Raw genomic sequence first — 26,564 nt, 5'->3', positions numbered from 1 at the left:
AAACTCGCTTCATCCCACTGATATCACAGAGCAACACTCCTAATGTAATTGAAAGTTCCATATCGATGGGCCTTCATGCTTGGTAACCGACTCAACGTTTAGAAACAAAATAGTAACGTGGTCAAAAATGGCTCAGACACATATGGGTGATTAAAGTTTTTGTTTACCAAAGCTTCAACTGAAAGAAGTAGCACACGCCGTGGTACTTTCCATATTAGACTACGTAATTTCCATGTTCCGTAGCATTGACAATTCCCCTTGGTCCACTCAAACCCTCCACGCATGCAGCAGCCCGCCTCATCCCGGAACCTCACTCTTTTACCATATCACTCCTCTACTTAGCTGCTGGGACTGACTCCCCACTGAGGGCAGATGTGCATAGAGACACCTCTATACATAATCTCTGATAACTTCAATGATGTTGCCAAGAAAGTAAAGTTTTCAGGAGCTCTAGCCAACTGCTCGATTGGAAACTCTGACCTTTTAAGTCTGGAATTCCATTCCTCCAGGTATTTGCATCATTACCTCAATCCTTGCATTTAAACGAGAGCTTTAGCAGCTTCTGGTAAATGTTCACTTCCTTCCCTGCTCTCTCCTTTGAAGCCTGAAGCTTGAATTTTGTAGTAATAGCTTGGGAGCTTTCTATCTGGGATTGTGCACGGGATTCCACGCTATCCGCATACTACCCTGCATATGCACTACATATAGGGTTCTCACTATTTGATGGCACCTTTATCATTCATGTAAATAGTTTTGTATCCAGCATTGTAGATCCTCTTTTCATATTTGAAACTTGAATTTTCTATTGTACGCTTTGAGGCTTATATATTTGATCTGTCATGCACCATACTTTGTTCTATGTAAAGAGCTATGTTGCTCCTAGGCCTTGTACATGCTATGCAAAAACACTCCATAAACAAATACCCACAAATAAATGATGCAAACATGGAGAAGTAAAGGTCATATTGAAGTAAAATAATGGTGGTGAAAGGTAGCAGAGACATAAATCCACCAGTGTCCCCTTTCTTTCAATCATCTTCTCCTGATCCGAACTGGTGAACTCCCCTCCTCATATACTTTACGCTACACACCCTTTTTGTCTTTTTTCATCTCCAGTTCCCTCCCTCGGGCTGAAATGGCCTTGCTTGTAATTTTCCAGGCTGAGCCAGAATGGAGTGGGCGGAGCTAAAGGCCTGCTGATTGGTTACTCTGACATATAAACTTTGGGGCAGTGGCAGGGACAGTGAAATGGCTTGAAGTCCTTCTTTAATCCTTGGATGCCTCTTTAGCGGTCACCCTCAAACTCCGTAATCTGTCTAGCAACCACGGATAGATTTGCCACTTTACCAGTATTTTACCAGCCTGGCCAGTATCAAGACAGGTAAAAAAAAAAAAAAAAAGAAATCTGGAAAATAACAAATGTGGTATTATTTCTAGGGGTGGGCGGAATTTGCGGAATTAACCTTCGCAAATTATCGCGAGAATGTTTAAAATTATCGCAAACAAGCAGAAATATCGCGAAGATGCGGAAGTTTTTTTCCGGCATGTTCGCGAGATTTTCTGCATGGTTGCGGGTCGCCAACTTACCCATGTGGTTGCTTGCGGGCGCGGCCATCTTGTTTTGAGTTGTTCTCGCGGTGCATGATCGCGAGAAGAAAGACGTGATCGCGCGACGCATGACGTCACTGCGGGCGCGAACTGTCGCGAGACAGCGCAAATGGCTAAAAACAATACAACATCTCATGGAGAACGCGACCGGATCAAGAAAACTTGTCGGCGAACGCAGGGATTCAGGTAAGGCGATCGCGCGCGCGCGAGAATGTATCATTTTACAGCGCGAGCAAGAAACAAATTATCGCCAAGCTGCGGAAACCGGAATTTTTGACATTTTCGCGCTCTCCGCGGAACGCAAAAATGTCAAATTATCGCAATTTCCGCGAACGGAACGAAATTTTTGCCCAGGCCTAATTATTTCCCTATGCAAATATAAACTTAAAACAATAAATTCAAGTTGAAAAACATGTAAAAATAATTTTAATGCTGCTCAGACAATTCATAATCGTTTTAAAGGAAAATTAACATTACAAGCTGCTGAAAAAGAATAGAGGGTTTTATACAAACTGCTATTCTAGTATTAGCGTCCGGGCCCCTAAGAATCCCAAAACACACACACATGGTAATTTTCTCCGAGAAAGTTGGCCACTAAACAGGCCCTGGATCAGGCGCACAGCTTCCCTTGACATTCAGTGCCTCATTTATGAAAAGTGATGCATCGCTGCGTGAAAACAACGATGAGTTACTTTTCATTGCGCCCTCCTTGCGACATGCTGGATGCATCATATTTACAGTATGACGCATCATGTCGCAAGGAGTTACAGATATCTGTAGGCGCAAACAAGACGCATTGCTGGAGTGTGTCACAAAAGTGACGCAACTCCATCAATGGGTCATTTCACATGTGCAAGTCCCATTTCAAATGTGCCTGCGTCAGTCTTACGCCTGCTATGAGGCAGGCGTAAGATATTGACGCATTTGCATCCTAGAAGTGACGCATTGAAATCTCATAGATTTCACTGCATCACTTCTACGAGGCTTACTTGCGTCAGAACGCCCACCCTGCATACATTATACCTGGCGCAGGTATAATGTGGCGCAGGGGTTTACAAAGTGACACATCTACCTAGATGGGTTACTTTGTAAATATGCCGCAACATGGCGCATTTTTTACACTGCTGGTGCGTCACAAAAAGTTACGCAAAGACTCATAAATAAGCCCTTCAGTTTTGGGCATTGGTTCTTCATTTTCTGCTTTGCCCTAATTTCTCTCTATGAACGTCTATCTACATATCTCTCTTCTGGTATCTCTGCTGCCTTCTGAGGGCTGTGCCTAGAAACAATTCAGTTTGTAGTGTGTGCTTACCACCAAAAAAATAAATAGATAACACATAAGGAAGTCAACATACATTAAATATGTTGTGTGAAGGAGAGAGTGGATTAACAAATGGATAACTACATAATCTTAAAATCCATGAGGCTATGAACACACTACACCATTCAAAGAGATGAAGAATTGTGACGTCACGTTTTGGGGATGATGCTAACATTTAAGAGTAGCTGGCCCCCCAATTGTATAATGTAAATTGTGATATACATTTTTAAGAATACTACGAACTGAAATTACACCTTACCTTTATTAACACATTGTCAAAGCTTGTAGGATTCATGACGTCGTAGCAAATTAATACTATGTTTGCGCACTGATATGAAAGCGGGCGCAGTCTATCATAATCCTCCTGACCTGGAACAAAAAAAGCGTTGCTTGTGAGAAATTATTAGGGACATTTAGCAATCTGCATGACTAAAACAACTTTAAGACTTCAGACTGTGTTATTTGTGTTCCAAAGAAATGGAGTCATCATGCTGGAAGAAGCTGGAGATTACAAGTCAATCACATGGCTTGAGACGGGGCAATAACTAAATTATTTCCCTGCAGTCAGTATAGTGAGCGTCAAGATGTGTACATAGAACGGCTGCAAAGGGAAGGGCTTTGGGGCAGTTCACATAGGGTTTTTCAAGCTGTGACTGACAGGCTCCCAGTACCTACAGCAAACCCACTTTTACATGGAGGAGGAGTCCCCAAATCCCTTGAGTAAGGGATGTGACATCACACACACCTTGCTATATGTTCCGTGCAGGCCCATTCTCGTTTTCCCTATGTAAGTATGAGCAGGTTACATTCCACCCTCTGCTTTGCGCATGTTACGATACAAGCATATTTTGTGCAACACTGTACTTTCACACAGAACCTGCTATTCTTTCCTGGATTTAGTCTGAACACCATAGACAAAGTCAAACAACAATGCCCCTTGTTATTTTGTTCTGGTCAGGTCCCAGCACCTAGACAAAACACACAAAAGCAGCTATTGTTTGGGAACACATACTTTTGTCATATAACTATGCACAGACTAGGTAACAACACACTTGGAGAGGGATCTTTCAAGGGAAGGGATCGTAACGGCACCCAAGAAGTAAGACTTTCATCTGTGTATGCTAAGGTATGGGTTCTGCTGCCAACACTCAGAAATCTTCTGATATATAATCACTTTGCCTGTATAGAAGGTGAGGGGGTTTAGGCTACCCTGTCTTATATAATGACAGCTCCTTTTATGATTTATGGACTACTTACTATGCTGACCGTATTAATTTTAGGCATTTTCTTACTTATGTGGCATGTATACTGCATACTAGAGCACTATAGTTAAAATAAACATTTTCAACTTTTCTCGTGTCTGTCAGATCTTATTGTGGATTAGTACGAGTGTGAGAGCGAAAGGGTGTGTCCTGTAATCGCACTTCCTGAGAGGGTTGGGAATGTTGTGTTCTGGGGTGTCTAATCACTTGTTCCACTGCGAGTAAGTAGGAGGGCAAGTGAGACACTATAGCTAGATGGTCTGGGGCACATGCCTACTAAGGTGGTAGGATGACGCAGTCCCTGCTTACTAAGATTCTATGGTCCCAGGCATAGTTCAGTACCTACAGAGAATCCCTACAACCACCTTGATCTCCAAAGACATGATAGGAAGTGACGTCATATGACCTTTTCCCTTCGGAGGAAGTAATGTTACATAAACTTTACTCTAATTACAATTTAGGAAGTGTTGTCATTTGGAAAAACTACAAAAGTTGCAAGACTATAACAATAACCCAAAAATTACTTATGCACCTTAAAGTCTATTTCAGTAATCACCCATTTACTAACTAGCATGCTATCATTATATGACAGGCGTGTAACATTGAAAATCCAGTGGTACACACAGTAAGTACCCAGGTAAGGCAATCACATGTCCAAGTAGAACATGGGTGTCTAAGTGCAGCCTCAAATTCCCAGGCACAGCCATCATATGCTCATTCTCTTCACCAAATGCCCACACAAAGTCCTGAATGCCCAGGCACAGCAGTCATAGACAGAGGTATATCATGTGACATAAATAAAGAGGTCTAAATATCAATTTACTAAAATATTGATCCATTGGGTGTAGATTCTTTATATCTTTTTTCTCCTTTGGGGAGCTATCTTTGTAAACAATAGTCAGGATACACTACTTGTGTCAATCGATATTTAGGCAATGATATTCTGGTACTACACCCTTGTATCGTCTCTAAAGCACAAAATAGGAGGCACGACTTCTATGTGAAACCTATGCCACTGGTGATGTGCTCTGCAGCAGGATTTGGAGTGTCCTCATCTCTGTCCACAGCCATATGTATTGGTTTCACGGTTATAGTCCTCAAACCCCAGCACCCCCACCCTTATCCCCAACTCTGCATTCCAAGATCTTTCAGCAGTGCAAAGGGGGACTTGGACTGATCTTAAAAACACAATTAATAAAGGATCCCTTGGAAGAAGGGCGGTCTATGTAACTAAGGGAGTGACCAAAAGACATGTTGGAATGCCATGTGTCCTTGTGTTTGTTTAGAGTAAGCATAGCGTCTGACCTAATTACAAGGCAGCTTCAATACACATCTTGTAAGGTTCGAGCAGGAAAATAGGTCCCCTATCCAATTCTTAAGGAATGAAGACCAAAATGCATTGCTGGTGGGACACCACATTTTCTTGGTCAGCACCAACATAAACCTGGATTACTAGAATTAATGTTTTTCAATGGCGTAATAAGCCACTAATGCCTCTCTGAAAGAGCCCCTACCCCCATCTCCTTCCCGGAGCAATGTCAGAATGCCCAGCTGGTGAGGTACGCCTTGAGTTTAGAAGATCTGTGGAAGAGACATCAGAGTCCTTTCACATTGTCTATCATGAGCAAAGCTATACACTGTGAAAGGACTTCAGGGCAGACTCCGTGACCTCAGCGCAAAATAAGCTGGCTCATGTCTGGCAAGAGACAGAACATCTGCAGGTTCTAAGGAGCAAGGAAAAGATGAGCCATGGCAACGATGGGCAGTATCAGAGAAAGGTAAAAAAACAATGGTACAGGACATCTGGAATGTAGGACAGAAAGAAGAGAATCCCAGCACTTATCAATGAGGTAAATGGTCTAACCCGTTGCAGCTTGTAAAAGCAAGATTCTGAATTATCTAGGAGAGGTTTAGTGGGCAGGTTAGACTCAAGATAAGGACTTGTGTGAGGAAATGCAGAGTGAACAAGCCAGGATGTTCCAAAAAGCACCAGTGTGTTAACACGGGTACCTCCAGGCCACAAAAGATCCCTATCACATGTGGAGTCCCCCAGGGTCCATATTGTTCCTATCACGTTCAGTCTTTACATTGAGTCGCTTGGTGCTCTACTCACAGATAACTGCATCAAGTTTTACCAAAATGCCGATGATACACAACTCTACTTGAAAGTCTCCACTGCTTTAGACATCCAGCGCCTCAAACACTGCTAGCACATTATACAAACCTGGATGTCCAGCGCCTACATAAAACTCAACTCATCCGAGATAGAATCCTGTTAGCGGCAAAGCCCTACAAACAAGAGACTGTGGAAACCTAGACCAATTACATGAAACTTGACGGTTTCAAACCCCATCTCTCACCAAATGCCAAATCACTTGGATTCACCCTGGACACCAATCTCACCCTCAAGGAACACATTACCAAAAAAATAAGATGGGCAGGTGCCAACTTTCTCTTCTAAAGAAAATTAAACAATTTTTTCCAGAAAACGACTTCAGACTGCTGTTGAAGCCCTTGTACTCGTGCATGTAGATGGTGGTAATGCCCTGCTCCATGGTATCCCATACTCCACTCTGGCACCTCTTTGGGGTATCTTACACACTGCAGCATGTCTCATCCAGGGCCTGAAGAAACAGGATTACATCACCCACAACTTGATTTAACTCTATTCGCTCCCCTTGCCGGCCCGCACCATCTTCTAAACCAGATTTATAGTTTACAAAGTCATCATGACCAGCACCTCCACTCATCTTGTAGACAAGCTCACCCTCTCTGGCGGTTCTTGGCACACCTACAACCAGGACACCATCAGACTTCAGACTAAGAACTGCAAAAACACGAAACAAACTAGACAACTAGGCTCTTCGTTCTATGTACCAAGGATCTGAAACAGCATACCTCTATCCACCAGGCCGGCTCCAACTCTGCTCCAATGTAGGAAAGAGTTGAAGACACATCTCTTTAGAAAACACCACATCACAGTGCACTAACCATCCACAAACCAGCTTACTCTCCAATTACTCACTGAATTTAAGTTTGCCTTTGATCTGGTATGGTATGGTGCTTCCCTGCCGTTTGACTAGATTTGCCCTATAGAATTATCATATAAACACATACATAAATACAAGGGGGGAGTAGGGGGAAGATATCTGCTGCCTGGTGGTGCTGACACAGTCCCACAGGTAATAAATGTCTCCCACAGAAGACACTTGAAGCCATAGCTGGGTACCATGAGCATATAGATGAACTGAGATTATAGAAGCAGTCCCCTCATTTCCCGGTGGCCTCACGAAGATGTTAAACAACATGGGAGCTATGATCAGACCTTAAGCAACACCACAAGATACACATAAAGGCTGAGGCCTGGAGGATCCTACCCAGCACAGTCATGTTGGCAAAATGTAAATCAATCTAGGGCTCACCACCTCCTTTAGGTCTCACCACCGCTTCCAGCCCCCATGAAAGTGGAGACAATACATTAGGGTGCCTCATGTTCCACCATATGAAAAGCCCCTGAGAGGCCACGTTAAAATGGATAGTTACCACAGCCATCACCATGCTCATGCCACTGCCCGCAGGCTGCATTTCAGCAGACACAGTGTTACCTCAAGGGTGATAAGTGGATTGATAGAGACAAAAGACTGTGCTCACTAACAGGTGTATTACGTTTCAACACAACACAGGTTTTCAGGGAACTTATAAAGTGGCAAAGCCTTCATGGGCCAGGATCGGCTTTCTTAATAACTCAAGTACTTGGCCAGCTTTAAAAAGAATGTGGGGCCTTGCTCTACTGAAAGGCGACATTCATAATATGTAAATCCAAAGAGTATGCCGTTCTTATCAAAGAAAATGTGATAGAGAAGTGGTCGATGGTCAACTGAGAAACCAGATTGGGAGGATCTGATTTCTCAGAAGCAATGGCCCTCACACACCCAGATGGGTGTCATGCCTTATCATAGGGTAGCTCTTCACTGGGCCAGCGCTGCAATGGCCAATGGGCCCCTCGAGGGGGCTCTTTACTGGAGATCTTTTAATTTTGCTGTTGTGAAGAATGAGTGGCAGTCCTCTGCATGTAATTAAGTGTAGATTGGTGTGATGCGAGTATTAAAATAACTAAGAGGTACCCTGGCATAGTTAATATATGGGTCCCCTTGTTATAATAAAAACAATGGGTGGTTGAAGTTGGGTATAATGGTCCAATGCAGTTCAAAGAGTTGTGTAAAAGTAGGTCGACATGTTTCATGCCAAATTACAGTCGCTATTGATATCGGCAATTCATCAGGACCGAGGACCTGATCTATGGGGATGGGGTTAATGAAGGTGCATTCGTGTATAAATACCCAATCACAAGTGTATATAGTATACCTTATTATAAAAACGGACCCAATTGTGGTAAGGTTAAGACCCAATCGGATATAGGTAGAGGCCGTGCACATTTGGGGACTAAAAAGAGTTCTGGCGCGTGATTCGCAACGATCTACCCCGGTCTCTGCCACTTTGGAGGTGGCAGAGACAGGGGTAGGTCGTTGTACCATTATATCCACCTCCAGCCACTCACTGTTTTTATTATACTAAGCATGACACCCGATCTGGTTTCTCAGTTGACCACCGACCACTTCTCTGTTACATTGGCTTTGATAGTAACTGCATACCCTTTGAATTTACATAGCCTAGTTGGGAGCTTGTATGCTGGACCACAATGCGCTCCTAGTCCCCCCTTTTGTATAGTAACATTCTTAATATGCCATAGCCTCAGTTAGTCTTTCCAGTTCTAGCCCAGCACATTCCTCTCTTCCGCAGGGATCTACAATTTCACCAACGCTCTTCAATCTATACATGGAACCCACTCACTGAACTCCTTAAACAATCAAAAACCTCATACCGCATGTATGCGGAGGATACTCATCTCTACATCAAACTCCCCTCTCGAGAGAATATCCAGGGACTAGATGACACCCTGAGTCAAACACAGAACTGGCTGGCACCCAACTATCTAAAACTAAATCAGCTGAAATCCAAATTCATTCTTTTCTCGCCACCCCTTAGATCCTTTCAAACGCAACTATGGTCCCTTAACTTCAAATCATGAAAATGCACCCCAGCCATCCTCGACTCCGTAAAGTCACTATGCATCACACTAAACTACAATTTCGACATGCAAGCTCACATACATGCTGCAACCAGAAGCTCTAACCTACATCTGCACCTGGTAAGAAAACAAAATCCCTTCATACCTCTAGGTGACCTCAAAACATCAGTTCTCTCTCTAGCGCTCTCAAGACTGGACTATGGGAATGCCACGCTAATATATCTACCTAAAGCCAGCCTAGCCTCAATGAAAGTGACACTAAATGTAGCAGCAAGACTTTTAATAGGCACACGTCGGTACAACCACATTTCCCCATCACTCAGAGCCCTCATCTGGCTCTCAGTTGAAGGTCGGATCCAGTTGGAGGTGGCTTGCATAGCACCAAAAGCTATACACAATTCTGGCCCTAAATACATGGCGAATGGGATCAAGCTATCAGGATGCGGAAGGGATTCTCGAACTGCGAAATCCCTAATACTAGAACCAGCCAGATAAAAAAAAGATAACACGCAGTCGCACATTTGCTGGATCTGCTCTAAAAATATGGAACTCCCTACCACGCTCAATGAGAACAATGACCTCACTCAGGCTTTTGGGGAAGGAAGTTGAAGCCATACTACTAGAAAAACATCTGTCATAAGAGAAGTAGGTTGAATCTGTCACTCACCCTATTTCATACTGCATCCTATTGTTTTATACCTCGCGCTCCGAACTCTATGTACAGCGTTTCCTATTTTATATTGCATCCTATTGTTCTCTACCCTGCGCCTCTAATTCTTTGTACAGAGTATCTTAAGTGACGTGTTTTTAATGTACTGCAACCCTCTTCGGTTCTTTCTCTGTACAGCGCTGTGATACCATGATGGTCATATTTGCGTTTTATAATAAATAAACGTGAGTCACCTTCTTCTGCTTCTACTGTGTATACTTGCAAATGGGTTCACTTGTTTGTACTTCACAAAGACGCCTGTCCAGAAATGTCACTTTTTGCTTCAGCCTTAGTTTCAACTACAAACTGCACGTGATTCTGGTTATGCGGCAGGGGCTCGCGACGGCAATTAATCAGGGGTGGAGAGATAGACTAAGTTAGGGAGGCAGTATCCATAGGTTGAATTCCAATTTATAAACCGGTCTTGCTCTGTTGCGCCCGTTCCTCAGAGGGTTCACAGGGCTGTGGATTGTCTCGTTCGATCGATTCCCCCCGCTCCGCACCTCACGCGGGGCCTGGCGCCGTCGAGCATCATTGTGTGCAGGCGGATGCCTAATGATTTATTCACACCTTGAACTCGGCCCCTTTCTTCTCTGAAACAATGCACTTCATGTTAACTTCTTCTCTGCAAGGAGCTGGAAGCTCCTGACTAATGAAACAAGCTTTACTAGTGCCATGCACAGACTGACTGCCAGAAAGAAGGCTTTGAAGGGGCAGAACCAAGGTCACACAGTGCACCGCTGGTGTCCCTGGCAAAGGACACGGGAGGGGACTTCAGTCGAGGGTGAGTATCTTCATGCTGGAATAGGGTTAGCATGGTCGTCGATTCCGCAAACTACCATGGGTAGCGGAAGTAACGTCACAAGCTCTTTGACCACCAATGACATTACAGAGTTGACCCCCTGTCCCGCCCCTTAGCTCTTCATTAGCCTGCCATTTGCTACAGAGGGGCTAGAAGAAGGACTAAGACTGGAAACTAAAGAAAGACAACAGGGCTCAAAAATCCCGGTTAACTTTCTGATCCTTTGGCCTTCTACAGGACCCCTGAGATCAGGGCAAAGAAGGCCAAACGCGGAGGTGGTGCCAACTAAAACTGGGTACCCTAATTGACATTCACGAGAGTTTGCCTTTAAAACCTTGTTCTGATTGAACCCCCTCCTCTATATCCAAGTGTAGGACTTTCTAACATGTGGTATTCTCACCGCAGGAAAGCGCATAGTCCCATACACTAGTATCCGTAAAGAGTCGTACAACGTTAGGAGTAAAAAGGAGAAACTATCTCGTACCCGAGGTGGTGAATCCTTTCATGCGCATGAGGATGAATGCCACCCCCAGCCTTCCACTCTGGATGGGGACGCGTACGGTACCGTACTGCCATTTTGTTTTAGTAGCAAAGAAGCTAAACTGCAGCACATATATCATAGGCCAGCTTGAATATCCACTCCGTTATTTTACAGACATATCTGGACATGCGCTCGTCGAGGTTAAACAGAGAAGGATTGTAGTGATTAGTCGCACACAGGGTACTAGGAAAAACTCCAGGTTATGTTACCCACGCACACATAGGAAGAGCAGTGGTGTATTTGACTTGCTCTGGTCCTCGTGGCCCCAGGCAGACAGTACAGATAAATCGAGCTCGCAGCTTCCCACCAATTTGACTGACCCTAGTCCTGGGTGGGCACTTCCCAGCTAACTTCTAACCTGAGTCAACCAGCCCATGTCTGCCTCCCTGAAACCGGTCCTAGGATGCTTGTTTCCGGTCCAGAGAGGACCTGGCTTAGTAGTTCGGGCTGGACTGTTCCCATGAGGCACAGGGTCAAGACTGATCTGCATGTGGCGGAGTCCAAACTGGGGTGGCATGGTGAGCAAAAGAATGATGGATTTAACCCAGATCTCTTAACTGGGGGTGAATGTTTGATTTCCTCTGCATTACGTCATCATCTGTGTGTCTTTTGCTTTCTCCCCAACCCATAGCTGCTGGTGGAAGGCATGTAGCTGCCTTGGCCGGTTACTTACCAATGGGGAACTACCCTTCTCTGCCATTATTTGGGCACTCTCATTAATGGATTGCTGTTGGTCCCAGTGGAAGATTCCAAGGTACTTGCTAGGCATACTCCCCGATTATGTTAGTTATGGTTTCCGGCCCCTTTTCTAGCCCTTCCTTGGACATTTTTTGGTCGCCCCTGTCCCCAAACAATTCCAGAGAGAGGGGGTGCCTTTGGTTCCTGTGTGTGGGTCCATGGAGGTAGGGTTGCCAGCTGCTGGGAAGGGTACCAGTGTGCAAGGAGTCCCCTTCAATGACAGCAGTGAATGCAGACGACACTGAGGAATGTGCAGGGAAGGCGACCTGAACGGAAGTCTCCTAACGCGTCTGTTTCACTTTCGCTTTCATTGCTGCCAGTTTGCTGTGATCTTCCGGTTTCCATGACTCGTGTTTTGTGTCCATGGGCTGCTTGCTGTCCCTCAGTAACAGGCACAAGGAATGTTAAGTGCAGCTCTTCACATGAGAACTTGACTCCGAATTCCTCGCTCTCAGTCAGGGGTGAAGATTTTTAAAACAATGCAACTCAAGTCATGAAACCAAACGCACTACTTAAACAAAGGGCTTTGTTGTTTTAAGAGTCTGCAAAGGCCTGGACATGTTGCTAAATAGGACTGCAAACAAAATTGTTTGTATTTTTTTTTTTTTTAACATATCTTTATTGACTTTTTCCAAAACCAACATCTCTGTTAGTTGTTTGTATTAATTTGTAACATGACTTTTCTACCTTTGTCCCCTTTAATTATTAGTCAGGGACATAGACGTCAATTCACCAAAATGCCAAGGGTAGCGGACATCGCACCCCAATTGCCCTTTACTTTGACTCGCACACACGCTTACACATACTAACACATTCACACTCTTGTGCACATAAACACACTCTCACCTGCAAGCATGCACACAACATACATTTAACAACATTTTTTACTTACCTTAGCTTCCAGATAGGGTCATATTCCAGCTAATGTACTCCATTGTTTATTACACTAATAGTGAATAATATTATTCATTATTTGTGTAATAAAAAAAATGGACAGAAACCAGGCAAGTGGAGCTCCAACCAGCGTCCATTCGGAAGAGCCGTCCCAGTGTTCCAGGCACTGGCTTTGCCACCCGAGGCCAGGGGTCGCAAAAATAGTGCCCGTGCAGGGCCGGCTTTAGAGGTTGTGGCGCCCTGTGCGACAATCTTTGTTGGCGCCCCCGCCCCACAAACAGGGGGTGGGTGGGGGTCAGCATTTATATTTTTAACAGGACAATTGTTGCTTAAGAAAAAAAGAGGACCTACTAGTCGTGTTCTGGATTGGTTTCTCTTCGCAGCACTGGCAAGCACAACACTCTGCATACAAGACAGCACCTGGCATCAGGCTATTAACTAATCTTTATTAATTTCTCAGCTTTTGTACTTGGCCTACCGATGTGGAGCTTCTCTCCACACGTCCTATTCTCTCCGCTTCCCTCAATGTAGTGAGAGGGAAAACTAGTACTTCGTGTCTCCACCCAGGAAGTTCCTGATATCTCAATTCTGTCTGGATCAGCTAGACCGATGACCTACTTATATAACAATGTCCTTTCCTGGAGGACATGACACTACTGACCTTTCTATATGTCGCAGAGAGCGGAGCTGGGCTCTCTGTGTCAAGAGAACAATTAAATGAAAAATCCCCGAATTTTCAGACCAAACCTTTTCTTTTTTTTGTGGCTCGGACTCCTGGTGACTGTAATGCAGCGAGGGCAGCTCTCTGTAAGTGCTATGTTACACCGTGGTACACACATAAAGAAAGCCTTGTCTGTCTTCAAGCAGCAGTGGGGTCCCCCTGCGCGCTGACTGATTGATGTGCCATTGTGCCCTCATGTTGTGCCAGAGAGCGGCGCGCACCAGAGGGTAATGGTAACTGGAAGTACTATGGTGTTTCAAAATGCCCAGTGCAATTGTTGACTTTTCCAGGGCCAGAGACGAATAGTTGGGATTTTGAAGTTGCAGTAATTCAGGCATAAAAGAAAACAGATTAGGAGTTAGTTGGCGCAAAGATTCAGCTGATGTCTATAGTGCGTTTCTGCACCTTATGTACGTCATGTCGAAGTCTACAGTCATCAGTGTACATGCCGTCCGTTCCGCGGGATGGTCATGTTGCCTAAAGTACAGCTTAGAAAAACACTTTACAGCAACGCATGGGCGGGCAAAAGCGTGACTCCTGATTTTTTTAAACACATTTTTCTCTCTTCCATTTCCACAAAGATGAACATCGTAGAAAAGAAAGAGGGACAACAGTGTTTAACAGTGCAGACTTTACGGCGATGTGACTGGCACCGATTTCAGACACAAATGGCGCTACTCTGACCTTGGCACCCGGTGCGGCAGCAAAGCTCGCACCGCCCAAAAGCCGGCACTAAGTGCCAGGCAGTAGCAAGGGGCAAGCCAGGGGTTGCAGCTCCAACCCCTCGCGAACCCTAAACTACCGTCACATTAAAATACCAGTGGTGTCGGGAGAAAATAGTCAGCTGGCAACCCTGCTCAAACACACAAGGACAACACACGTTAGAACCATCCAGCTAAAATTAAACTACACATACCGTAGCATCATGTGCACACATTACCACACAGTGTCAATAGTCAAGTAGGAAACAGTTTAAAAAGGTCCACCCAGTAGTGCAAGAAACAGCAACCTCCTTTTGACACCACTATCAACACACATTCACACTACAAAAACCTTGAAGAGGATCAAATGTATTTTAATTTCGCATTATCCATATGAATCTACCACTAAACTAGACACAACCAATCTGGGCTAAACACACACAACCAAAAAACCATGCACAGCCACCCAACTAAAATCCCAGAACCATACGAAAGCCCTGGTATACCATACGAATGGTGAGACGCGCAATAAAAATTCCAACATTATAATAAAAAATATTACCAAACACCAATCCATGAACTTGCCCCTTGAGGTTTATCATCTCAGATCAATACAAACCAAAAGGCCTACATGGTCCACACACTGTCATATAAGAAACCTATCTGAATGGTGTAACACTAGGTTTTACAACCCAACCAGACACTATCAAATAATGGGAAATTCAGGAATCCCTATTGCTGGTGACTCCCTGTCTTGGGAATGGTGCAAGATGGAAGGACAAGATTTTTACATTTCACCCCTTGGAGGCATTTAAGATTCAATTTCTAGTGACAATTATCTACTAGTAAAAGCCGTTACCATGACCTTAACCCATCATCGTCACAGGTTTCATGTAAGGGTAAGTTCATATTGTAGAATAAAGGTTTTGCCGCTTACCATTAATACAAATAGGCCTTATACCTGGCTCCCGCAGATGGGTTTGCTGTTTACTGTACTGCCGTGGTACCAGCATCAGTCAATAATGCAGTGGGCAGGACCAGGTGGCAGTGAGGCAACGCAAGGAGTGGAAGATTGGAATTCAGTGCAATATAGCCTTCCAGCAAGTAATCAACATATTACCACCATGTACCTCCATCTTGTAACCGTCCTCTTATAGAAGGGAAAACCAACGGCGAGGGAGTTCCCTTCTCGTCAACATTATGCCCACCCATCCCCATTTAAAATCGGGTGGACCATAGGTTTGATGATGGTGGAGACTACTCCATCTTCACTCTGGTCAAACGCCTCAGACGTCCCGAAGGAGTATGGTTTGGCAGTATGTCCATCGAAATTAATTTAGAGGGGCGGATTTCAATGCCGGTCACTGCCAGAAAAAAACAGAGGGTGCTTAATGCTCGCCCCTTAATGGGAGGAAACTCTCATGGTGAGGTGGGCATTGTTTTTTATATTCCCCCCAAAACAATTCAGGCTTTTGGTATTTTCTTTTAGAAAACAAAAAAAAAAATCTTAAAATGCATTGACAGGAACAGCTGTGATGGCTTTTCCTGCTAATGCTAGAAATGTCTGCTCAGTCAATGGACATTTCTAAATTTAGTGTGCAGCACCTCCGTCAGGGCGATGAAGTAATTTACCTCATCGCCATGGCAGAGAAATGGGCAGCCCGCCAATATATAAATTGGGCTCTAAATGCCTCCTCTTTACTGCTTCAGAGCTTCTTGATAAGGGCCTGGAGAAGTGCAACAATATGGGAAGGAGGTAGGTTCCAGATGGACCAGTGGCTAGCTGTGTCTGAATGTTTTGATCCTGACCCCTGTACTTTGTTCAGTTAAAGGGAAATTTAAATACATCAGTTTTCAAAAGTTTCCTGAAGGTACATAGTATAAAACGAAGACAACAAACCTCAAGAAACCTGCACAACGATAGGAAACTGCTAATAATAGAGCCCTAGTCAGCAACCACAAAACCCAGGTTCCTAATACAGGATTTAATTGAGTAATGGGAAACCCCTAAAGTGTAATTGCAAAGATCTGTCAAAAACATGCCATTATGTCACCTGATGGAGCAGAATCTCCGAATTGCAAATATGTATTGTATTGTATTGTAAATGCATTTATATAGCGCTTGCTACCCCTGACGAGGCATTGAAGCGCTTTTTACGGCGAGTAGCATGCTACTCCAGAACCCATTAAGGATTAGTGGTGAATTAATATAGTGAAATATGAAAGTAATTTGAGTGGTGGATAGGTTAGTCAATTATTTGTGGGGACTGAAGAACAGAGATCCAAGAATACCAAAACCAACTATATGATTTTGAATGACATATGACACAAGACCACAGCACCCATGAGAATAACCTTGGGAGAGCAGAGGAACATCAGCTGCCTGGGCCAGAATTCCCAACCATACAATAGAGCTGGAAGATTCAGAATAAAACAGAGATCTGGTGCTCCCAGGCCTGTAACTAGCAAAATAATGCAACATTGTCATGACAAGGAGCCGCATCCAATAACTCCTGATCTGGACCAGCTCCAGATGAAGGCCAATCAGATGTATGGGCAATGTCAGGGAACAAGCAAGACTCTTGCACAACTGGTCAGCTAATAACCTAGTTTCACAGCACCTGCTATGTGGAGTGGAGTGGAGTGGGTGTGGGTGTGGGTGTGGGTGTGGGTGTGTGTGTGTGTTAGATAACTGGCTTCCCCTTTGGTAATTCTGGCCCTCCCCTTGAAACACCTGGTCTCAGGCATCATAGAGGCAGTGGCAGAAATAGAAAGTAAATATGGCCGTAATAGCCTCCCTAAGCCCCTATGCAGCAAGTAAGAGCCTGTTGAGGGGATAAAAGTCACCTGCATGATGTCATCATAGGTCTAAGGGTGTGCAACATCTTCTGCTACCCTGGCAGTTTGGCAAATTAGCATCCATGCGAGGAGCTCTAGGAGCTCTGTGCTGACTCCTAGAGTGTGACACTGTTTCTGGGCTAAACCGCATGCCAAGCATCAGGGGTATCATACAGTCACTTCAAGGAGGGCTGCTATGCAAGACCATGCCTCATCTTGGTAAACTCCTTGGAGACAGCAAAGGAGAAAAAGGATTTTCATTCAAACGTAGATCTACTGTACGTAAAGATTACTTTTCTTGTGCAGACCATCAGCAATGGAAGAGAAACACTTGCTACCTTTCACAAGAAGATAAACTGAACTGTGCCCTCTTTGAGTACTGTGCAGACTGGCGTGGTATGGAGCGCTTTCAAGAAGAGGCGAAGGGCTCTTCGTTTAGAGCATGTGTACAGATGGAAGGGATTTTCGAGCACCAGTTGGTATGTGTAGTTAGTTGTTAAATTTAGCGATGCATTGCCGTGAATTCTTCAGTGTTGAGTTTTGAATGGTATATATATGTAGGTATTCTACAAATTTTAAATGTCATGTTCTAAAAGGTTTGTACCATATGGCGAGGACCAAAACATTGACATGGTATGTATATGTAGGTAAGTAATTGCTTTATTATACTCAACATATAAGTAACTTGACAATATACGTCTTCAAGGTACATAGATGTGGACTAGTAAATTTGTTCTTACTTTATATAATTGCCTTCTCAATATTTTGGTCATCTGCTCATACTGAACGGGACTGAAGTATAACCGGATCCAAGATAAGAAGAATTAGAAGATATTGACAGCACTGTCGAAGTCGCTGGTGTATCCTGAACAGAGACGAAACACGTGTTGGCTTGGTGGCTAAGAATAAAGAATTGGACTTCAAACAGAAAGACAAATGAGTCATCTGTGAATTGTTTCTGAATGGTAACATTGTAGTAGTTAACTTTACTGTTTATTAGTATGTGCTTAGGATGAGAGATATTTGTACTGATGATCGTATGATCACATATAGGGAGTTGGGTGAATCGTCCTCACCTTTAGGCACCGCATAGATACTACTAGTGTTAACCAATAGTATGTGTACTGTTTTTTGAGCACCATTACTCGTCTGATCACCCAGAGAAACTGATGATATACAAAATAAACACTAACAATCACCATGATGAAAATAAGTTATCTACAAACAGGAAGGAACGTCCTCCCAACCGGAATGTAGTCATCGGGCAAATGAAGAGCGTCATATCTACAATGAAAGTCCTAACCTTATCTGAAGGTAGACACACAAGACTTCTTGGTGGAGGGATCAGGTAGAAATGGAACAAGGGCAGTGAGAGGGGCTAATATTGTTGACATTTTGAGTTGCAAGGGAGGTGTCTTGTCATATGAAAAGGAAGAGGGACCAGGTGGTAACAACGAGTAACATCTCAGCTCGTCTGAAAGACTTCTTGCACAATGTATACGTTCTAAATATATTCTCACAGCTTGGTAAACAGTTTAGTAGCTCCATTGTGAACATCTGAAAAGGGGTGAAGTTGAAATATCATGTGCACATTTGAGCTGCGGATGAGTCGGTCTGTTTATTTGAAAAACAACACATGCACCAGTCAGAAAGTGACATATGTGAGGTTGTGGCTACAGGAAATGTTGCTTTAAGCCAGAAAAATAACAATCAATCCAAGTTTACTTTTGACATCACATGGAATGACTATCCGGCTGACTCACTCCCTTCAGGTGTCCACACCCAAAAGTGGTCATTTCAGTGTTTGTGGGCACGGTTGGGAACATAGTACCGCCCCCCTCTGGCAATGTGTTGTAACTCCATGCCACAAGGCTTCATGTGATGAGCTCTGTGCACTGAGGGATCCAGAAGCTGAGGTCCCAAATGGTACGAAAGAGAGTATTTTCCACCCACCCTTACCATGCCAGGCAGTTCCTTTCCATCCGGCACATGGCCACACACCATGAGACATGCGAGTACTCTTCACATACCATGGCACCAGTGTATACTGCCTGCACATATTTACACTCATTTCCTCTGGCATGGCACATACAATTGGCCCCAAAACGTATTTCCTTAAACAACTCTACTAATAAGCCTAGATTGACACAATAGTAAAATGCAGAAGTTATATTTAGGTCTGGGTACAATTTTAATTACGCTGACAAAATGTGAGAAATTTCTGAGTTTTGCATTGCACTAAATGAAAAAAAATCGCATTGCTATTTTGTGGAACTTTTTTTAAGCAAATGCGTACCTTGTTTGAAAACGTATCACAAACTAGCAAGGAGGTGCTGTTGAGCACCAAACATTTCTGGCTGAGCGACATCTTCTGCGCAACCCTGGCTATTGCTCGTATCTTACAAGACGTTTCTTGCGTGAGGTGCACACTCATATCAAAAAGCAATGCAAGATACAGGCAAATTACATTTTACTATAAAAGTATCTTTTCACAAAAAGTTTCATGGGATTTTGTGAAATTCTGCAAGAAAAAATTTAAACAATTTCGCACACCTTTAGTTATAGTCAATATTGGTACCACCACGCTGTATATTGAGAAATCACTTCTTACGGCTTTCCTGATTATATGTTACATTTTACAGAGAAACAAGTGGTCTCACTCTCACAAAGCCAATTTAATGAATCTTTAGATTCGTTTTGGGATTTAACCCCTTAGGGTCTGGTTACATTACCTAGGTGTGTATGGACCAGCCATTGAAAAATGTCATTGCATAAACCGTATGTTTAGGCTCGGTGGAAGTAATGTGCTATTTATTACCACTTTTTGGAGTATGGGAGGCAGTGGCATAGCGTGGAGAGGTCCACAGGGCTGGTTGCCCCAGGCGCAAAATTCTTAGGGGCGCACATTTTTTAAAGAAAGTATTGCGCCCCCCATCCCGTGCAGTTAGCACATCCTGAGATAACAGTCCAGGGGTTAGGGGGCGCAATACTTTCTTTTAAAATCTTGCCCTGGGCGCTGGCAACCCATGGTACGCCGCTTAAGGGAGGGGAATCGTGTTCCCTCTACTGCCAACGCTGGTCAGGATGAGCCTTTTAGTTCCCCATGCAATCATAAACATTCTTGACAGGGTCTAGTTTGTGGCGGTGGTTGTAGGCAGTGGGCTCTGTAACTCACTTTTGGGGGCAGGATTTATTTTGAACATCAGGCTTCGACCCAGAGCAACAGAGAGAAAGAGACAAAAGGTGGAAAGAAGGAGGAAGAAAAAGAAAGGAACATACTGACGAAGGGGAAAAAGTAGAGATGAAAAAACTGCCAAGACTGAGAAAAAGAAACAAAGAGCTGAGTCGCACCGCTCTCGACTTTGTACGAGAGACTGAACCCTTAGACATGCGGGAACACTGGATTTTTCATGACACTATTCGGGCAGTTCGATCCTAACACAGATCGTGTGTCTTCCTTATCCGGTAGCCAGACTGAGTGACTGCTGCCTTTTTTGACCTAATCACCCCTTCCCCCACTTGGGTGCTCGGCTGGGCCTATGTGGGCGCCACCTCCCCTTTTAATTTCACTCTAATGGTGTGCACGCCCTCAATTCCATCAGGTGTCCCATATCCTTAGGTCCTGATGAGACCCCTCATTTGTGTCTCTGGGGTCGAAACGTTGTCAGCTTACTTTGAAATGAACATTTACCGGTCCTCTATGAAACAAATAATACGGAGGCCGTTGTATAATCATTGTTATAAGGTCATTTTCACCTTGCTATCCATTACAATTGGTCACAAGTTATTTCTGTTTTGTCACTTGGGACACAGAGCACTGTCACTATATTTTTTATTCAAAATAATAAAATAATAATTTTGATAAATTAGTACTTGACTTGTGTAGCATGTTTTTCCATATGACATTTTAATTCCAGTACGTTAATGCTATTATGCCTATTTATTGATCTTCTATACATTGCCCACAAGAACTGTTTTTTGATATATTGTATACCCTGGTTCAGTGTGAGTAGGGTGGCCCTGGTTTCTCCTGATACAATGGTATTATAGCTGCAGCGCAAGCTTAGAAATGTTTTAAGGACAAGTGAAAAATCCAGGATCTGTGGCGGGGGAAGAGTAAGCGCCCCCCCCTTTACTCCCCTTTGCGGATGCCCATGGGCAGATTGCATATTTACGTAAGGTCGCCGAGATCACCCGATCCTCAAGTGAGGATTCCTCGGCCACATATTGCATAGCTTCACTCTCCAAGAGGCCGGGGGATCCCTTTATAGCACGGATCACTCCTGGGTCGCCTCTTGGCTCGTCAGCTTTCTCTTAGGCTCCCTTGGCTTCTCCTCTTGCACAGTGTCTCCTCTTGAAGGGGCAGGCCCATAGAGTCCCTCTCCCATCAGGCAGGCAGCCTTCTAAAGTCTTTAGGCAGACACTCAACTCTTCCATTAGAGTGTTGACTTCAGGCGAAGTCCCATCATATCTGGGAGAAATGCTGTCTGGCCGATATCAGCCCTAGCTGCTCAGCAGTTCTTGGAGTGCTCAATGGATTTGGCTCCACAACACAGGCTCAATGAAGCACGAGTTCTCTGCATCTTGCTGTCATCAGCCTTCTTGGAGCAGCCATCAAAGGTAGACAAAAGGCAAATCTTGCCAAGAAACACCCTCACTTTGAACAACAGAAACTGCAGTTCCACCCATCACCCCTACCAATGACCAAGTTTTTAGTGTTTAGGCCCTTGCTGAATTACTAAAGGGAGCCCTGTCTCCATCCTCCTCACAGCATTATCTGGGTGTCCAGTCTTTAGCCTCAGGAATGCAGGCAATAAACTTGCACTGCCTTGGGAAGGGGCCTCCGTCCTCCGCCTTGCTCCAAAATGGATCCTACTGGCACCAGTAGTCACCCTCATTCACCATACAGAGGCCGGCTACCATATAAATACTATATCTGTATTGCACACACCCACAGGCTGAAAATGGAAATGGAAGTCAGCTCAAGCTTGTGGGTTTCTATCACAGTGGAACTTTACAACAGACCACACTCTTTCACACCACAATGGAACTTTACAGAAGACCTTACTCACCCTGGCACAGCAAGGTATAGTTTCAAAAACACAGAACGCCACCACCACTGCTTAATGTGATACACAGAGGACATAGACAGCAGACCGCTACCTACATTAGGACACACTTTGTGTGCCCTTACAAGTCAAAGGATAGCTCCTGGATCTTGCACTGTTAAGGACAGACCTACTCCTCTGTCCCCATGCTAGATTGGCAGGATACCAGCGCCAGAAAAAACAAGCATTGGCAAAGTCAATAGGTCTCAGCAATCTGAGAGCTATTGGCGCTGCCAATGTCAATGTCTTTTAGTCATGCTGAATAGCAGCACAGCTCCTGTTCAGCATGGCTGAAAGTCATGTAGAAAAAGCGCTATGACCCAGCCTGCGTTGTATAACACAAATAGAATGTGATGGGACACTGTGTGGGATATTCATGCAAGTAATGCATTTTTTTGTGCAAAACACAGAATGATAATGTTAAAATAGCGATGATTTTTTACTTCCATACTTTTGTTGGATATAGTGAAATCCGGCCATTGTTTAAGAAAGAACACAAAGAAAAAAAAACAAGAGCAGTCCATAATGAAGCCCGGGTGGGATGAGACGGAGCTTGTTAAAACAAGAGCAATTGTTTGGAGTGTTCAACCACAAAGAAAAAAATAGCTCCTAAAACAGAAGCAGTGGATGGACACAAGTACTTGGTCAATGCTGCGGGGGAAGGCTAAACACAAGGGGGCAGATTTACAAGCCCCTTGCGCCACCCGTTCATCACTTTTCCCATGTTAAAAATGGCGCAAAAGTGGTGCAAGGGGCTTGTAAATAAGCCCCAAGATGTGGCATGATGCATGCATTCATTGGACAAATGGAGACAAAGGATATGAGACAGATGATGGAGCGAGCAAATGGGAAGCATACGGGTGGGCTGAAGCCCACAGATTTAGCACAACATGTCTCTTCGAGACAGTGCATGCGCTGTCTAGCCGAGACCTAAAAAGGAAGAGCACTAGTTTCACTTGTAGTCGGGGACTTGGGACAGGTGTACATGCCCATATACCATGTAGAGGGCATTCCCGTCCCTAACATTGTTATAATACCATCTCAGTAAATAATACAGTGATGGCAAATAATACACCTGCTAGAGCTAAAGCCATTATCACAATCACATTTTGTTCTAAGGTACGTGCTTTCTGAACGCCAAAATGCAATTGGTCTGCATCACATGTTTCACAACACTGGTATGTAAAGACGGACTCCTAGCTACTAGCAATACACAGTAACTATTTTGAGCCCGCCCAAAATAGGCAAACCTGCATAATGACAGCGCTTGCTGAGGTGTGCAAGAGCATAGACTGAGATGACCACAATCTTTGTACAGTATGCAGTGTTAGAGAAATCAGAAATGTGTTTTAACACCTTCTTTGCTGCCTGAACCTTTAGTATCCGCTGCAGGTGAAGGTTTGGTGTTTTAAAATATTTTGAATTACACAGAGAGTGTGCATCTCGTGCAATTCATGCATTTCCATTGAGAGCACAAAGTCCCAAATTTGTAATGATATTAGCCAATGAACTGGAGAATACTAGTCAATTTCCATATATTTGATACGTCTCGTGAACACACAGAGGCTGCTGCAATAGGGCAGTTGGTTTAGCACTTGACTTCTAAGTACCAACATGAACCCTGGTGGGACCAACTCATCCTTCCAATGACCCAGGTTGAGCTGATAAAATGAACACTATTGTGTTGTTTGATTATAATGCCTCTTTTATGAATGATTTGAGGGCCTCCTCAATGCATTATATAAAAATAGTATGATTAGATTCTGTGGTGTGCTGAGAAATGGCCGCTCTCAGGATAAGGTGGCTGCTTTTAATATTTAATTTGGAGAGGCCTTTTTATATTAAAGAAGTTGCTGTCAGAGCTCCAATATTTTATAATAATGTTCACATTGTTTACATAAATATCAATTCTAATTAATAGAACTGTGATAGTAAAGTGTAATATAACATGTTATCATTACTAGAAAGACATATTTGTAAATAGCGCTTATTACCTCCCTTTTGGCCATTTCTAAGCACTGTGGACAACAAATGTTACTATTATCTTATGCAGCAGTTCTATCAGTAGCAAAGAAAAAGGTGCAATATGTTGTTGACAGAAAATAGTAAACTTTTAATTACATGTTCGCTGGCACCCAAACACATTTAAGAACCTTTACTTGTTTCCCAAAAATGTATCTTCTAACAGCAAGTCCTTCCTCAAAGATGTATTTAGAAACACTGTGGCGGCTTCATCGCTATGGCGGAGGAGCGTCACCCCACTGCTTTCAAGTAGTGCGAAGAAGAAACATAAAATCATAATAACTTCTAGTTATTATCATTTTATGCTTCCTGCCGCTTTGCAAGCGGGCGGGTGGGCGGGGCTGCTCTCCTCTCGGAGCAGGGCATGGGAGGAGTGGTTTGCTCACTACTAAGTGAGCAATGACTGTATGGTCGGCCCTCTTGGGCCGCCCAAACCAGTCATGCACACTTTCCCCATTCCTCATGCAGGCTGCATTACAGCCTGCGTGGAGAACAAGCTCAGGCCCCCCATTCCCTGGTTGACCGTCGAACCAGGAAGCTCAAAACCAATCACAATTGCACTGCAGCATTGTGATTGGTTAGTGGGGCATGCTTCCTGTTCCTAGAATTCCACGAGGAGAGCAGGAGCAGAGAGACGCGACTCGCCTGCCCAGACACCCATGCCGGCCACCACTGGAGAAACAGTTGAAATAAGGCATACAAGAGAAGAGGCTTTAAAAACATAAACGCTGCAATGGAACACCAATAAACACTTTGCAGAATGATCCCTACCTCATAACTGACGTGACAATTCAAATGTACACTGTTCTCTGCATTTCTTAAAATTCCATTCGACCCTTAGGGCCTGTTTTTTATTTTTGTATTTTAAAGCTTTATTTATGCTTGAAAAACAAAACAATACAGAGATCTCGGCTGTGTGTTCAATAGATAGCCAGTGGAGAGATACATTACAACAATGCCGCCTCCTAGACCATAGATAACACAGAAGCAAGGCTCCGGGCAGCAGGTCCCCATCAACCATCACATCAGTCCCACCCGCCCAAACCCAAACAGGAACATCTTAGAACAAGGACCCACCATGCGCTCGACCTTCGTATTTGCACTAGCCAAGTCATGCGCAACTCACAACTCAAGACCCGAAGTGAGGATGGCCACAGCGCCACACCCACCCCACGGCCCCCCCGAATGCGTGACTCCGCTGCTGTATAGCCTATCCAACCCCCGTGGGTACTATCCCCGAACTGGAGTGCGATTGGGAGGAGCTCGGCAGGTTTGCGATATATGTTTTATATGGGCCCCAGATGTCCTTGGGCCGTGCCACGGTGGGGAGGAGACTGGAGTAAATCTCGCTGTTCGTGCTGCAGAAAGCCATGGCCGTAAGCCACGTCCTAGCCGTGGGAGCTGTTCTATTCCCCCAGCGCTTAGCAATTTCCCGCTTGGCTAGCAGCAGGCCCAGAGACGCAAGCCTCCGAACATTCTTGGGGAAATTTACCGTGTAGCCCAGCAACGCGACCTCAGGCGTGGGAACCAGCGCAAGCCCCAACATCTCTCCAAGGATCGTGTGCACCTGTGTCCAAAATGATTGCATTCTCAGACATGTCCAGGTCATGTGTGCAAAGTCAGCATGAGGTGCAGCGCATTTCCAGCATGTGTGAGGCCGCGAGGAATCAATGGAATGGAGTCTATCAGGGGTCATATAGCAGCGGCGAAGAAACTTATAGTGCAGGAGTTTATGACGACTATTAAGCGATATCGTGCTAGTGGCCTTACAGCAAGCGGCCCATTATACGTCCGTAATAGGCCTACCCAAGTCTGCCTCCCACGCCGCCCGCAACTGGTCATCCGCACAAGGAACCAGTGCAGCACATGTCTTGTACAGTTTAGAAATAACGTGGGCCCCTGTATCTTTGTCAATGAGGATAGTGAGGGGCTCAAAGGAAGCCGGCTCGAGGGGGAATCCCTTAATTTCCGACCTAGCCGCACAATAAAGCCGGTTAAGGATGAATTTGTCCATGAACGTAGCATCGCTGAATCGTGCCTCTTCCGATACCGAGAATATGTGACCCTTAGGGCCTGCTTCACAAAGGTAAATACACCTGTGTGTATTTACTTGTGTGTAGATTTACTCCGACACCTATGTGTTACTGTCAACACTTGTTTTGTTATTCAGTATTTGTGAAAATGTATACCCTGGTATAGACTTACATGTC

At 44.3% G+C, this 26,564-nt stretch overlaps 1 protein-coding gene across 1 annotated transcript in view; it reads right to left on the bottom strand.

Moving 5' to 3' along the window:
- Positions 1-26,564, bottom strand: part of RHOF (ras homolog family member F, filopodia associated) — a 196,006-nt gene that overhangs the window by 51,987 nt on the left and 117,455 nt on the right. The window contains exon 3 of the mRNA XM_085633396.1: positions 3,189-3,298. Coding sequence (XP_085489522.1) covers positions 3,189-3,298 — 110 coding nt within the window. The remainder of the gene's footprint in view (positions 1-3,188; positions 3,299-26,564) is intronic.

Source organism: Triturus cristatus, chromosome 11, assembly GCF_964204655.1.
Source record: "Triturus cristatus chromosome 11, aTriCri1.1, whole genome shotgun sequence".
NCBI lineage: Eukaryota > Metazoa > Chordata > Amphibia > Caudata > Salamandridae > Triturus > Triturus cristatus.
Note: the sequence above shows the minus strand (reverse complement) of the source record. Positions and strands in the feature narration are given on the sequence as shown.